At 45.0% G+C, this 14481-nt stretch overlaps 2 protein-coding genes across 4 annotated transcripts; both read left to right on the top strand.

The window, feature by feature from the left end:
- Positions 1–360: 360 nt before the first annotated feature.
- Positions 361–4009, top strand: LOC120760539 (nucleoporin NUP42-like). Of its 3 annotated transcripts, none has more exons than XM_058421810.1 (5): positions 361–486; positions 1375–1446; positions 1939–2025; positions 3107–3191; positions 3343–4009. In XM_058421810.1, exons 2-5 carry the CDS (start codon positions 1384–1386, stop codon positions 3936–3938), a joined length of 831 nt encoding a protein of 276 aa, XP_058277793.1. In that variant the 5' UTR covers positions 361–486; positions 1375–1383; the 3' UTR covers positions 3939–4009. The 3 variants fall into 3 exon arrangements, with proteins under 3 accessions (XP_058277793.1, XP_058277812.1, XP_058277783.1); XM_058421829.1 differs by lacking the exon at positions 361–486 and adding an exon at positions 952–1279; XM_058421800.1 differs by lacking the exon at positions 361–486 and having other exon boundaries at positions 952–1446; positions 1943–2025.
- Positions 4010–7574: 3565 nt separating this feature from the next.
- Positions 7575–14481, top strand: LOC120760537 (nucleoporin NUP42-like). The gene is made up of 7 exons (XM_040080954.2): positions 7575–7698; positions 9026–9278; positions 9939–10033; positions 10351–10427; positions 12308–12394; positions 13476–13560; positions 13712–14481. The coding sequence occupies exons 1-7, from the start codon at positions 7590–7592 to the stop codon at positions 14320–14322; spliced, it is 1317 nt and encodes a 438-aa protein (XP_039936888.1). The 5' UTR covers positions 7575–7589; the 3' UTR covers positions 14323–14481.

Raw genomic sequence — 14481 nt, 5'->3', positions numbered from 1 at the left:
TGGTTTAGAAGCACAGAGTTCTGTAAATGCTTCCAGCCCACATGCTGGTAAATTTCTTCATGCAGCCTCAAAAGTCCAGCTTCTCAAGCTCTGGGTGTCATCAACATTGTGTGCCTCTTCCCAGTTCTGGAAAACTATACAAATGATATCTGTCCTGCTCCCATGCTAGTTTATTCATAGCTGCATCGTAATCCCGTCACCTCTCTTCTAACTTGCTGATTTTTTTTAGGTCTGTTTCTATGAGACTAGTGAGTTAACTTCAAATGTTGGTCCTTGCCTACCTCTGCATCGCTGGTACTGTGGATATTTAGTCTCTTTTAGTTCTGAAGTTCCTCCAGCTTCTCCTAAGTACATCCTAGTTTTTCAAAATCAGTGATTCTTTGTAGACTTGCTCCTCGTTCCCTTCCTCATCCTGACAACTCTGCCTGTACAGACAGGACTCACGGCCTTCATTGTGGTTCCTGCAACTCCGTTCTTTTTTCAGCAGTAAGTGAAGGGCGTGCGACTTTTTTTCTGTTTTCCCTTGCCTTTTCACTTCTCCTAGCTATGAAACATGTCCCTGGAGTCTCTACTCCTTGATTCCGAACTACTGGAATCCTGGAGGAAACTGTGTGCTTTTTCGACGGGACAGGCTCTTTATCTGTTTCGCATCCTCTTTCTAATTCGCGGCCCGCCTTGTCCTGAGGCGTGAACAGTCCCCGGCACGCCTGGGCGGCGGCAGCGCGAGTCGGACGCGCTCGTCCTTCGGCTCTGCGGGGCTGCGGCCGCCTCGGGGACCGGTGCCGGGAGGGGCATCCCCCGCGGTACCCACGGCGCCCCGAGCGCGGCGGGGCGGGCGGCTGGAGGCGGGGGCTGCGGGCGCTCCCGGACCTGCCGCGCCCGCTCCGTGCGGCCGCTGCCGGCGGGAGCTCCGGAGCGCAGCGCGCCGGGCGCGTCTCGGCCGGGGCTGTCGGCGGCAGCCTCTGGTTCGGCACTCGCAGGGTTGTGCTCTGGCGAAGGGACTGCGGGACGGGCCACGGGCCCGTGGGAAACCAGCTCGGGGATCTTTGCTGCCAGGAGGAGCGTGCAGCAGCTGCGCGTTGTTTCCATTCTCACCGGCTTCGGTGTTGGGGAGCTCTGGGAGGCGAGGGGCTAAACGGAGAGCGGAAGGCTGCGGTTTCTTGACTTTATTCCTGCTCTGAGAGAGCCGGCGTTTGCCAATTCGTTTGGGGTGATTACACCTCTGAAGTTCTTTGATGAAGCCTTTGTGTCTCCGACTGTAACTTTCAGGACCGGCAATGTACCAAGGCCTATGTCTTTGTAACTGCGGAGGGGGGTTAGAAGTATTAATCTGCTTTCTTGGAAGGTTTGTTTTGTTTTTCCCTGTCCTTGCAGGCTTTTCAGATGTCTTTTCAGAAGAACTGCATCTGGAGTACTATGGCAGCAAACAATATAACTGGGAAATGTGTAAGCAGTTTAAAAATTATGACTAATGGGAACAGTCTTTGGTATAAAACTTGATACTAATCTTCAGGTGGCAACTCTTGAAATATTTATCTCCCAACTCTAGGAGATGATAAGAATGCCAAAATATCCTTCAATTCCTGTGCACCAAACAGAATGCCAAAATAGCAGCTGGTCTATATGGTCTACCTTAAAATCATCTTTTTGCCTGAGATCTCTGGCTCAGACTGTCCAATCTGATATTGCTCTATATGTAAAGACAAAAATTTGATATAAGGGTAACAGTGAGAGTATTTAAAGGAAACTTTTATTAATAACAAAAATTTCAACTTTTCACCTTGAATTGGAAAGAAAGCAAAATTCCTCTGTTGGATTAGTGAGGTTTCTTTTCTAATTCTAAATATCTTTGGTTCAGTTGACAGATCACCTTTATTCCTCTTTTTAAAAGTCTTCCCCAATAATAAAAACTTGCTTTTTTTCTCTCTCTATTTTCAGATAGATGCTGTCCAAAAGTTAGCACTACAGTGGAAAAATAGGCTACTTCAGTTGAAAGCTTTAAATGCATCAACAAAAGCAGCTTTGGTAAGTGTTCATGAATGGCAGCATGTCTCTGTGCCTGATGTCATTTTTAATGAAGTCATTTACACAGATGTTAATTATGGTTACAAAGACTTCTGAGATGTGGCAGTTGTGATGTGCCAGCTGGGCATATTCTCTGGACTCCTCAAATCAGTGATCTCCAGGTGATATAATAAACCCCTTCAGTTAACTGGAGGAAAAGGTGCACAGGGATGGTTCCACGTAAGCAAGGCAGCAGCTGGATCCCAGCTTTGGAATGCTCTCATTGCAAGGCGCTTGAAAGCAACCAGAGGTTAAGTTTGGCATCTGGTTGTGTACGTGAACAGGAAGAGGCCAATCCCCACCACACCTTTTTTCCCCATGTGCTGATATTGACTCTTCCAAGAGGGGATCAGCAGACTGCACCAGAATGGCTCTCCAGGACACCTTAGGATAAATGGAGCATTTGGCCAATGCCAGAGTTGAGAGAGAGGTGGGAGGGAAGCACTTTGGATAACATGTGAAGATAGAAAGAGTCATTGGTCCTGCAAAGGTGACAAACACTTGTGAACAGAGACGGTTTTTCAGAAGGAAATGCTTGAGTTAAAGCCCATATGAAATAAATAATCAGGAAGACAGAGGAAGTGGCTCTATTTGAGTGCAGTAAAGGTTGAATACTACAATCCCAGCCCTTGGCCTGTTCAGTGCTGAAGGTGGACAAGCAGGATTTGGGCTTTACCACCGGAGACGGGATGTGCTGAGGACAGACAGAGTGAGTCAAAGCTGTGCCCTAAATACAGTCACAGAGCACAACCTGGAATAGTCAGAGCTGCCAGAGGGCATCAGGTCATTGACTGACAGGCAAAAATCAATCACTTGTAACAGTTTTGCATTTCTGGAGGGTTTTACACAGAAGAGTGTGTATGGCCTTCAAGCTCTTGAAGCACTTCAAGAACAGGCAGTTGTGAGGAGCGATCACTGTCCAGCATACTCTGAGTTGGATTCAGTAGGACTGGGCAGCTCTATTTTTGTTTCAAATAGTTACTCCAAGAGAGTTCCCTGTTTTGGAATCTAGTTTTCATGTATGTCTCTGGAATTTTTTCAGCTCTCTGCTTTCAAGACCACGGGCACTCAAGGAGCACCTGCCTTTGGAATGGGAGGACAGCAAACCTCAAGCTTTGGGCTGTCAAGTAAGTTTCTGTTCTACGAACCAAAACATTTAAACCTTTTCTGTTGTTTGCTGCTGCTGCTGCATCTTTGACAAACAGCAGTGGTTTGGTATCCCTTGGGTACTCCCTGGGGTACCCATTCTAATATTTTTTGTAAATTCTCTACTTGCAGGCTTTCCCGTGAGCAGCAGCAGCAGTAGCAGTGCCAGCAGTTTCTCCTTTAAAACCAGTTCCAGCCTCATCAGCTCACCATCTGGGAGCAACCCTGCTGCTGGGAGATCTTCTGCTGCTGCAAATCCTCCTGCATTTGGGACAGCATCCTCTCCTAGCGCAGCCCAACCCGTTGGCTTTGGCAGCTCGGCCGCTCCATCTGCAGCCTCCTTCTCCTTTAAAGCAGCTGCCACAGCTGGTGGCTTTGGGACTTCTGGCTTTTCAGGCTTTGGCAGTGCTTCTGCTGTGAACTCTGCAAGCACCACTCCGCTCCCAGCCTTTGGAGCCTTTGGTGCCACCGTGGCCACTTCTGCCTCGCCTTTGAGCGGTGCTTTATTTGGACAGAGCGCCAGTGCCTCTGGACATCCCGTCACCCCAGCCTCTGCTGCAGCCACCAACTCCAGCCCTGCCTCAGAGAAGTTATTCACACCCAAGAGTGAATTATCAGCTGAAGAGTGGCAACAGTTTGAAGCAAAGGAGTTCACAATTGGAAAGATTCCTCTTAAGCCACCACCATTAGAACTTTTAAATGCTTTTGACCTTTTAAATTTATTCTGAAATGTTGTTAATTTTTGTTTCCACTGTCAATTCTCTTCTGCAGAAATAAATGTGCAAGTATAAACTTTTCAGTGTGATTTTGGTATGGACTTTTTACGTCTGAGAGGTGAACTGTTGAAACTAAGATGGAACATTTCCTTCTCTATGGTGTTCTGTGCAAAGACTGTATGAAAAATACGGGGTCAAAAGGAAGATTGTTTCAGTCAGGTATTTAAAAGATATTATTGGATCATTTTATTATCTTCAAATGTATACTCCATGAGTTGTCATACTGGCCACAAAAGCTTTCTTCTCCCTTGCCCCAACAATTGGTATTTTAACTTTATTGGTGAGTCCTTACTGATAGTTATTACTGAATGTTTCCCTTTGCTGTTTATCAAATATGTTGTTTTATTCCCCAGCTTTACTGAAACTAGATGATTTGTGAGAGTTGCCTCCATACTTTCTTCCTGTCCCCTTCTCTCATTATCAAAATCCTCCAGCATCCTTATGTCTACATCTTTAAGCTGACCCTTCCTGTTCACAAATGGCGTGTGAATTCAGGTCAAAAGGAGGGGCCACTTCTGACCCCACAACCCCTGCTTATCCTTTTGCCTTCTCTAATACCATTCTCTTTTCATCCACATTAAAGCGGGGTTCAATATAGCCTGCGTATCCCACCAATGAGGGTTATCATATCAGAGTCAGTATCATAGTTTCCAAAAGCTGATACATTCCTTCTGGATTCTCTTATGACCCAAGACATCATTTACAATTCAAAAAATCAAAATTAGTACAGGGAACATGTCCAGAGGAAAAGGCTGATGCTCTGCCCTCACTGTTTGTCTTACCACTGGCTGTGTATGTGTCTGAGTCCAGCCCACAACAGGACTAAAATCCTCGCTTCCCTTGTGCTCTTTATTTTGATCTGTATTCCTCTTTAACCATCTCCACCCTGTTATAATTGGGGTGTGGAATGAAGGGAACTAACATTTGCACATAAAACCTCACCCCCTTTTCCAGCATCCACTATAAGCTAATACTGATCTGCAATGACACATTTTCCCTATATTCCAGTTTATAAAGTGGCCACTAGTGATGATCTCTTCATTTTATCTTCAGTCACTAGATCTCCCCTAAACATATTCCAGTTTTTTGAGGTGCATCCTAGACAGCTATGGAGGGAATTGTGGATTGGCATGTTCCCATCATTAAATTTAATAGCATTCAAGTTATCCAATTCCTTTACCCTTAGGTCTAGACCTTCAGTAGTGACATGAGCCCAATCCCCCTGACTGGTTACACGGATAAACATACACAATTTGAAAGAGGAACACTAGCACCTACCGATCCAAGAATTCTATTTCTGTTTAGCACTTACGTGAGTCTCTCTGCAGCACTGCACCTTTGAGTTGCTCACCACCTTGGTACTGGAGAGGATTTGATGGAGTCTGCACTCAGTCAGTATATGCTGCAATCCTGTCTCATCCAATTCTCCATTGCCAGAGGAAGCAAGGTGGTCTAGTCAAGGCTCTTGGCCATCCCACCTGGATGGCCACAACTCCCAAATATGGATTCTACTGTGTGCAAGACGCAGATTCGCACACAGAGTAGAGGTCATAGAATATCCTGAGTTGGAAGGGACCCACAAGGATCATTGAAATCCAATTCCTGGCCTTGCAAAGGACCTTCCCCAAGAGCCATACCATATGCCTGAGCTCTGTCAGGTTGGTGCTGTGGCCATTTCCTTGAGGAGCTTTCTCCAGCGCCCAGCCACCCTCTGGATGAAGAACCTTTTTCTAATATCCAATCTAAACCTCCCCTAACACAACTTCAGGCCATTCCCTCAGGGCCTGTCACTGGTCACCAGTGAGAAGAGGTCAGTGCCTGCCCCTCTACTTCCTAAGAGGTTGTAGACTGCAACTCAGTCTAATCTTGTCCAGGCTGAACAGACCAAGTGCCCTCAGCTGCTCCTCATACAGCTTCTCCTCAAGGCCCTTCTTGACGTATGCTGCCCTCCTTTGGATGCTCTCTAACAGCGTTATATCCTTCTTATACCGCAGTGCTCAGAACTGCTCCCAGGACTTGAGATGAAGCTGCCCCAGTGCAGAGCCAAGCAGGACAATGCCCCCCTTGCCTGGCAGGTCATGCTGTGCCAGATGCACAGAGACCTTTATTACATGGCTGTGCACATTGGTGCTGGGTGGTAAATCCCTAAATGCAGCACACCTCTGTGTGCCAGCCACCCACTTTTGCTTGTTTCAAACAGCAACAGGTCAGCATCTCCCATACAGACACAACAATCTGAAGCTATACTGTACCTATAGTGAGAGGACTAGAGAAAATGGCCTTAACTTGAGACAGGGGAGATTCAGGTTAGATATTAGAAAAAAGGTTTTTCACTGTTAGGGTTGTCAGGCATTGGAATAGGTTGCCCAGGGAGGTGGTGGAGTCACTGTTGCAATATGTGGTACAATTTTCTTAAGAAAGGATGTTGTTTATTGCTTGGTCTTCATATACTTTCAAGCCTAATCAACAAGAAGGGATATTTAATCCCTGAAACAGATAGCAGATGGCAAGCTCTAAATTATGCTTGTGTGTTGGCAAAACAAATTACTTGTAGGTAGAATTGCCTTGTTAAGGTTCAGGGCTGGACATGCTTCAGTGATCTCAGGCCTGGGTGAGGTTAACAAAGCTTGAGAAGAAGGATGTACCACTGATACTGGACACCAAGAATGCAGAATTCACGGGCCACAAGAACATTTGTTAGAAACCCCAAGATAAGGAAGAAACTAATAAAAACAACTCAGCGACTGTGCTGAAACCAGTTCTGACTGGGTAAAAGGTATTTCCAGCAGGGGAATCTGCGACAACTGGTTTATGGCCCCCAACCCTAGAAACCCATGGGGGCCCCCTGGGCCCACAAGAAGAGAAAGACTGAGCATGCAGATTAATTGGCATGAGAAGTGAGAGAATAATTAACCAATAAAAGAACACAAATTAATAAGAGACCAATGTAACTTGCAGCCAATGAACGCTAATTCCTTTGTTTGCTAAAATGTATAAATAGCAAAAAGTTTGGACAGTTGTTGTGATTTCTAACACCCAGGCTTGTGCAACTATGAAATAAAGTTTTTCACATGCGTAGTTACTGGTTTGTCACTGGGTAATGAATCCAATTTTTGCAGACATCACCATACCTGGGGGTATTGAAGAGGCACCTGGATCTGCCGGGTGATGTAGTTTAGTGGATCACAGTGGTAGTGACGGACTGGTACTTAGACTGGATGATCCTAAAGGTCTCTCCCAACCCTGATGATTCTGTAGCCATGGGCCGTACCTTCCTTAGTCTCCTCGTAAAGATACAGCACAGAATCGTTTTACTGCGCAGGCTGCGGAGAAGGGGCTCACGTGCGTGAGGGGCGGTTACAGCCGAGGGCGAGTATTTTACTGTGCCAGTGACCGAAGCACTGCACAGCACAAATCAAATCCGTGTTTGGCTTTATCAGCAGCTTGTTACAGTGCTACCCCTCGGTCTGACTGTTTTATCTGTCGGCCTATTCCCGCCTCTCGGCGGCGGCCGCCCCTCCCGCTCGTCCCTCAGCGCGGCCTGCCCGCGGGGCCCGCCCGGCGCACGCGCGCACGTCACGGCCGCGCGACGGCGGGGCGGCCATGGGCGTCTGCCAGTTCTTCCTGCGGGGCTACTGCCGCTTCGGGGAGCGCTGCTGGAACGAGCACCCCCGCGGCGGCGCGGGCCGCTCCGGGGCCGCCCCGGCCCACGGTACCCACACCGCGCCGGGACGGGGACGGGGACCGGGCCGGGAGGGGGAGGGCTGGACGCGGGGCTGCCCGTCCCGAGGCGCTCCGTGCGGCCGCTGCCGGCGGGAGCTCCGGAGCGCAGCGCGCCGGGCGCGTCTCGGCCGGGGCTGTCGGCGGCAGCCTCTGGTTCGGCGCTCGCGGAGTTGAGCTCTGGAGAAGGGTCTGGAGCACAGGTCCTGTGAGGAGCGGCTGGGGGTGTTTAGCCTGGAGAAAAGGAGACTTGGGGGCGGTTTATCGCTTTCTACAAGTGCCTGAAAGGAGGCTGCAGCCGAGGGGATTTGGTCTCTTCTCCCAGACAGCCAGCGACAGGAGGACACACGGCATTAAGCTGCATCAGGGGAGGTTTGGGCATTGTGAGGGTGTGAGAGTGACGAAACATTGGAATGGACTGCCCAGGGAGCACTGTCCCTGGAGGGGTTTAAGAAAAGAGTGGATGTGGCACTTGTGCCATTGTCTAGTTGTCAAGGTGCTATTTGGTCATAGGTTGAACTGGTCTCAGAGCTCTTTTCCAACTTAATTGATCTTATGATTCTGCGACTGCGGGATGTGCCACAAGGCAGTGGGAAGACGGCTTGGAAGACTGTTCTCATGAGCGAGCAAGTTTCCAGCAGCTCTGTGTTGTACACAGTGAAGGCTGTTTCCATTCTCATCAGCTCTGGGTGTTTGGGAAGGAAAGGAGCACAACAGAGAGCTGAAGGCAGCAGTGGTGGCACGGCAGGAACTCACTGCAGCCACTTGTCCTTATTCCTGCTGGAAGGAGGGTCTGGGTTTGCCTGTAACAACACGCACAGGTGTGTCCCTGGTCTCAAAACAAAACTCCGGAGTGCTGCAGCAAAGCCCCTGCTGTAGCTACAGAGGCAGGAGCCTCTAACATAAACTTATGGTGCGTTAAATTTACTTTTTTTCTGCTGGCGTAGTTACTTCAAGGAACAATCTAAACAAAACTGAGCCAGTGTCTTTCTGCAGTGCCACAAGTTGTTGGCATGGTGATCTAGTTGAAGGTGTCTCTGCTCATTAAGGCTCAGGGGTAATCGAACTTCAGACTTTTAAAGGTGCCTTCCAACCCAAACTGTTCTGTTTGAGAAGTAGGACTTGAGAACTCCCCAGTAGCTAAGCTGACTAAATAATGAGGTTAACTCGTTAGGAAAAAACTGTGTTTTAATTTCAAACTTTTTATTGCCACTGTAAGACTAGTTATACTTACAGTTTTTGTTGCTGTTGATTCATATCCTAATGATTAAAGATTCCTGTTGTTTGCTTTTTTGTTGGTTTTTTTTTTTAATTGGCAGTTACTAGCGGAAGAGGAGGAGGAGGATGGGGTACCTCTAACCAGAGATACAGTAATGTTATCCAGCCATCTTCGTTCAAGTCTGATACGTGGGGTGGCAGCAGAGATCATGGAAGAGGATTCTTTGGCTCCTCTGACTTCGGATCGTCAGGCGGCAGCAGCAGAAATGCAGACTTTTCACAGAACAGGTTCTCTGCCTTAGCCAACAGTCAAAGTGTTGCTGATGGCTCTAAAGATGAAGAGGAGAGACTTCTGTAAGTTATACTACTATCTTACTGAAAGCGTTTAGAATGAGCAGGTTGAAAGCTTACTGACTTCCTAGAGATAATGCAGAGGACAGGATTGTGAGGAGAAAGCTGGGACACGGGAAGAAACATAGAGAGCTTAATTTCATTTGGTTCTCTGGAATGATGCTGGCATGGGGAGGAAGTGATCCCTGTTTGGGACCTGGGCCGGGCAAATAGTCAGCTGTGATGTTAGTAAGATGGCAGGGTATTTACCTTGTGATCAGGAGGATAAGGAAGGAAACATTTTAGTGCTTGAAAATAAGAAATGAGAGCTTGGGTTTTTGACACCTAAGACAACAAATCTGCCAACAGCAAAACTACTGAAACCTGGTTTCACAGAGGTGTATGTTACAGTCAGTTACAAGTGACCACCACCTTGCAGCTGCAGGGCAGGTACTGAGAAGCAGCAGACAGTTTGATTTCCCAAAGAAGCAAGGTTTTGGAGACATTTTCCATTACTTTTTTAAGATTACATTAATAAAACGCTTGGTTTTCATGGTAAGAGGTTTTTGACTCTGAATTTGGCTTCAAACCAATTGTTTGAATTGCTTGTTAATGGCATTTTTGACAGTGCACGGTTTGATCATGCAATTTCACCTTAATCTGTGATTTTGTTTCGTTTGTTAGTGAATGTGTAGTAAAAGACATGGAAATTTGGGAATCTTCTGGACAATGGATATTTTCATGTTACTCACCAATGAAAGAAAAGCAGAATGTCTCAGGTAGGTAATGTTTTCAGTGTTGTGTATTGCTGCTTTTTAGGATGTTTCTGTGACTTCTCCACACTGTTTTACCTCTGTGCAACCATTTAAAAGGTGATGATTTGCCTTGTGATACAATAGAAAGGAATATTAGTTGATGGCAAATTCATTTTGGACTTTCACACCTCTGACACTCTTATGAATCCTTTTTTTGTCTCTGACTATAACTCTCTTAAGACAATCAATGTATCAATGCCCACGTCTTTGTAACTGTAGAGTGCAGTTAGAAGTATGAATCTCTTTTCTTGGAGGTTTTTTGCCTATGCCTGTCGTTGCAGGCTTTTCAGATGTCTCCCCAGAAGAGCTGCGTCTGGAGTATTACGAAAGCAGAGCAAACAATATCATTGGGAATTATGTAAGTATTTAAAAAATGTTGGCTGTTGTGGACACTCTTGGGACAGGACTTGTTACTGTTTTTCAGGAGGCAACTCTTGATTCATTTATCTCCCAGCCTGAGGAGATGATCAAAATGCCAAAATATTTTTCAATTCCTGTACATCAAAGAGAATGCAAAAATAGCTGTTAGACACTCCTTGAGTTAATCTTGCCTCTGCTCCTGTGTGTTTTTTGTAGAAGTTACTTGAATCCTGTCTCAGAAGTTTAATACCTTATTTGCTATTAGTCAGTTTGATTGTTATAGGTGGTTATTTGTTGCTTTAAATAGAAGTTCATTTGACATTGTTCTTTTACATACCTTTGTTGCAGGGAATTAATGATGAAAATAGCAGATTTTATTTCTTTTCTAGAAACAGATATGTATATACTCATTTGGAAGTAAGGCATATGTTTTTATATAAAACATCTCTCAGTGTATATATATATTCCTTCTTTGTAGTCCTGTCAATTCCAAGGGAGCTAGCAGAGTTTAATGTTGTGCTAGGAAACAAATTAGGCTGTTGGATAGATGCAAGTACAAATTAATTCAAACTATTTTGCACTCTTTCTTCTTCTTGGTTCTGTGTTACAGAAGGAATTGCTCGTCACCACTCTTGCTTCATATGTTTAGATTTACCAGAATTGCATTTTTAGAGACAGGGGACACTTTAAAACATCAATTAAAATAATAAACCAAAATAATAATAAATAACAAATAAAAACCAATATGTTATACATGGTTATTTAAACAAACAAATAAATAAATTGTGATCTCATCAAAGCAGTAAATGCAAGTTTGAGAGCAGTAAATGCAAGTTTTCTTAAGTCTCAGTGTATAGATGATAACAGTTCTCTTACAAAATGTTTAAATACAGCATATCTTTTCCATATTTCTATTCTTAAACTGGGTCAAAATCTGAATTTTCCAGTTTGTTGTGTAGGAGCAGATACCAAGCAACATGTGACAACACAAAAGAATTACTGTTTTTGATGAAAGTTTTTGATGAAAGACTCTTTTGAAAAATTAAGGAATTTGTCTACAAAAAGATTACTCATTCCATTTCTGCAGGCATTTGTGACACTCGTTTTATGTGTTTTACTTGTTTAGGTTTTAAGGAAAATTCAGTTAGGCCAGGCATCAAATTAGATAGATGTGCTGCAAAACTCTAAGTATAAATGTAGGAGAGTCAGGTTTGAAATTCCTGAAAGGTTGTTTGAAGACTTCTCAGGTTTTTGCTCAATACTAAATCACAGTTATCAAGACATACATAGCATTTATTGCTGCATTGTTCTGTGTAGTTATCTGATGGATCACACTAAAGGGATTGATTGAAATTAAGAAAGTTAATTCCATCAAAATGAACTATTTTACGATGATACTATTGAACTGTTCTGAATTACAGTGTTTTGAAGGTGGGTATTTTTTTTCTGAAAATGTGGAAGAAGCTAACGTAAATCTGGGGACTTCAGCTTAGTGAGTGAGTACATAAGAGGAAAGATTGAAGAGTTTGTTCTCATATATATAAAGCTTACATATCTTGTCTTGTGTCATTTTTTCCCCAAGCATCTAATTCAGGAAAAAATAGAACTTGGATTTGAAAAGTACCAGAACATATTTGAATATTACTTCTATGTAAAGTAAAAGGGTGATTTAAGGACAGTAGTAAGAGAGTTTAAAGGAATTCTCTGTTAAAAACAGACTTCAGCTCCTCATGTCGAAGTTTCAGGAAAGAAAATACCTTATTGGGTTAATGGAATTTCTTTTCTAATTCTAGATGTCTTTTTTCCATTCAGTTGTCAGATGACTTTTGGTTTTAAGCCTTCAGTAACAAAAACATGCTTTTATTTACCTCTTTTCAGATAGATGCTGTCCAAAAGTTAGCACTACAGTGGAAAAATAGGCTACTTCAGTTGAAAGCTTTAAATGCATCAACAAAAGCAGCTTTGGTAAGTGTTCATGAATGGCAGCATGTCTCTGTGCCTGATGTCATTTTTAATGAAGTCATTTACACAGATGTTAATTATGGTTACAAAGACTTCTGAGATGTGGCAGTTGTGATGTGCCAGCTGGGCATATTCTCTGGACTCCTGAAATCAGTGATCTCCAGGTGATAGAATAAACCCCTTCAGTTAACTGGGGGAAAAGGTGCACAGGGATGGTTCCATGTAAGCAAGGCAGCAGCTGGATCCCAGCTTTGGAATGCTCTCATTGCAAGGCGCTTGAAAGCAACCAGAGGTTAAGTTTGGCATCTGGTTGTGTACGTGACCAGGAAGAGGCCAATCCCCACCACACCTTTTTTCCCCATGTGCTGATATTGACTCTTCCAAGAGGGGATCAGCAGACTGCACCAGAATGGCTCTCCAGGACACCTTAGGATAAATGGAGCATTTGGCCAATGCCAGAGTTGAGAGACAGGTGGGAGGGAAGCACTTTGGATAACATGTGAAGATAGAAAGAGTCATTGGTCCTGCAAAGGTGACAAACACTTGTGAACAGAGATGGTTTTTCAGAAGGAAATGCTTGAGTTAAAGCCCATATGAAATAAATAATCAGGAAGACAGAGGAAGTGGCTCTATTTGAGTGCAGTAATGGTTGAATACTACAATCCCAGCCCTTGGCCTGTTCAGTGCTGAAGGTGGACAAGCAGGATTTGGGCTTTACCACCGGAGACGGGATGTGCCGAGGACAGACAGAGTGAGTCAAAGCTGTGCCCTAAATACAGTCACAGAGCACAACCTGGAATAGTCAGAGCTGCCAGAGGGCATCAGGTCATTGACTGACAGGCAAAAATCAATCACTTGTAACAGTTTTGCATTTCTGGAAGGTTTTACACAGAAGAGTGTGTATGGCCTTCAAGCTCTTGAAGCACTTCAAGAACAGGCAGTTGTGAGGAGCGATCACTGTCCAGCATACTCTGAGTTGGATTCAGTAGGACTGGGCAGCTCTATTTTTGTTTCAAATAGTTACTCCAAGAGAGTTCCCTGTTTTGGAATCTAGTTTTCATGTATGTCTCTGGATTTTTTTCAGCTCTCTGCTTTCAAGACCACGGGCACTCAAGGAGCACCTGCCTTTGGAATGGGAGGACAGCAAACCTCAAGCTTTGGGCTGTCAAGTAAGTTTCTGTTCTACGAACCAAAACATTTAAACCTTTTCTGTTGTTTGCTGCTGCTGCTGCATCTTTGACAAACAGCAGTGGTTTGGTATCCCTTGGGTACTCCCTGGGGTACCCATTCTAATATTTTTTGTAAATTCTCTACTTGCAGGCTTTCCCGTGAGCAGCAGCAGCAGTAGCAGTGCCAGCAGTTTCTCCTTTAAAACCAGTTCCAGCCTCATCAGCTCACCATCTGGGAGCAACCCTGCTGCTGGGAGCTCTTCTGCTGCTGCAAATCCTCCTGCATTTGGGACAGCATCCTCTCCTAGCGCAGCCCAACCCGTTGGCTTTGGCAGCCCGGCCGCTCCATCCGCAGCCTCCTTCTCCTTTAAAGCAGCTGCCACAGCTGGTGGCTTTGGGACTTCTGGCTTTTCAGGCTTTGGCAGTGCTTCTGCTGTGAACTCTGCAAGCACCACTCCGCTCCCAGCCTTTGGAGCCTTTGGTGCCACTGTGGCCACTTCTGCCTCGCCTTTGAGCGGTGCTTTATTTGGACAGAGCGCCAGTGCCTCTGGACATCCCGTCACCCCAGCCTCTGCTGCAGCCACCAACTCCAGCCCTGCCTCAGAGAAGTTATTCACACCCAAGAGTGAATTATCAGCTGAAGAGTGGCAACAGTTTGAAGCAAAGGAGTTCACAATTGGAAAGATTCCTCTTAAGCCACCACCCTTAGAACTTTTAAATGCTTTCGATCTTTTAAGTTTATTCAGAAGTAACATGTTTTGAAATGAAATAAAATGCTACTGTTGACTTTTGTTTCTTCTCCCAAGTCTCCTGCAGGAATAAATTTACAAGTATAAACATGTGGTCAATGTATTTTATAATTTCTTGGTTATTTTGGGACAGAATTTTATATCTGAGAAATGAAGTGTTGAAAATAAAATG

Source organism: Hirundo rustica, chromosome 1, assembly GCF_015227805.2.
Source record: "Hirundo rustica isolate bHirRus1 chromosome 1, bHirRus1.pri.v3, whole genome shotgun sequence".
NCBI lineage: Eukaryota > Metazoa > Chordata > Aves > Passeriformes > Hirundinidae > Hirundo > Hirundo rustica.
The sequence above is the reverse complement of the archived record's forward strand: the minus strand, read 5'-3'. Positions and strand labels throughout refer to the sequence as shown.

Bases quoted from the DNA above. Each gene is read 5' to 3' on its own strand.
- LOC120760539 (XM_058421800.1), top strand. From the start codon at position 1,278: ATGTACCAAGGCCTATGTCTTTGTAACTGCGGAGGGGGGTTAGAAGTA. The intron at 2,026-3,106 runs GTAAGTGTTCAT...GAATTTTTTCAG, and splicing joins CATCAACAAAAGCAGCTTTG to CTCTCTGCTTTCAAGACCAC. The intron at 3,192-3,342 runs GTAAGTTTCTGT...CTCTACTTGCAG, and splicing joins CTCAAGCTTTGGGCTGTCAA to GCTTTCCCGTGAGCAGCAGC.
- LOC120760537 (XM_040080954.2), top strand. From the start codon at position 7,590: ATGGGCGTCTGCCAGTTCTTCCTGCGGGGCTACTGCCGCTTCGGGGAG. The intron at 10,428-12,307 runs GTAAGTATTTAA...ACCTCTTTTCAG, and splicing joins ACAATATCATTGGGAATTAT to ATAGATGCTGTCCAAAAGTT. The intron at 12,395-13,475 runs GTAAGTGTTCAT...GATTTTTTTCAG, and splicing joins CATCAACAAAAGCAGCTTTG to CTCTCTGCTTTCAAGACCAC.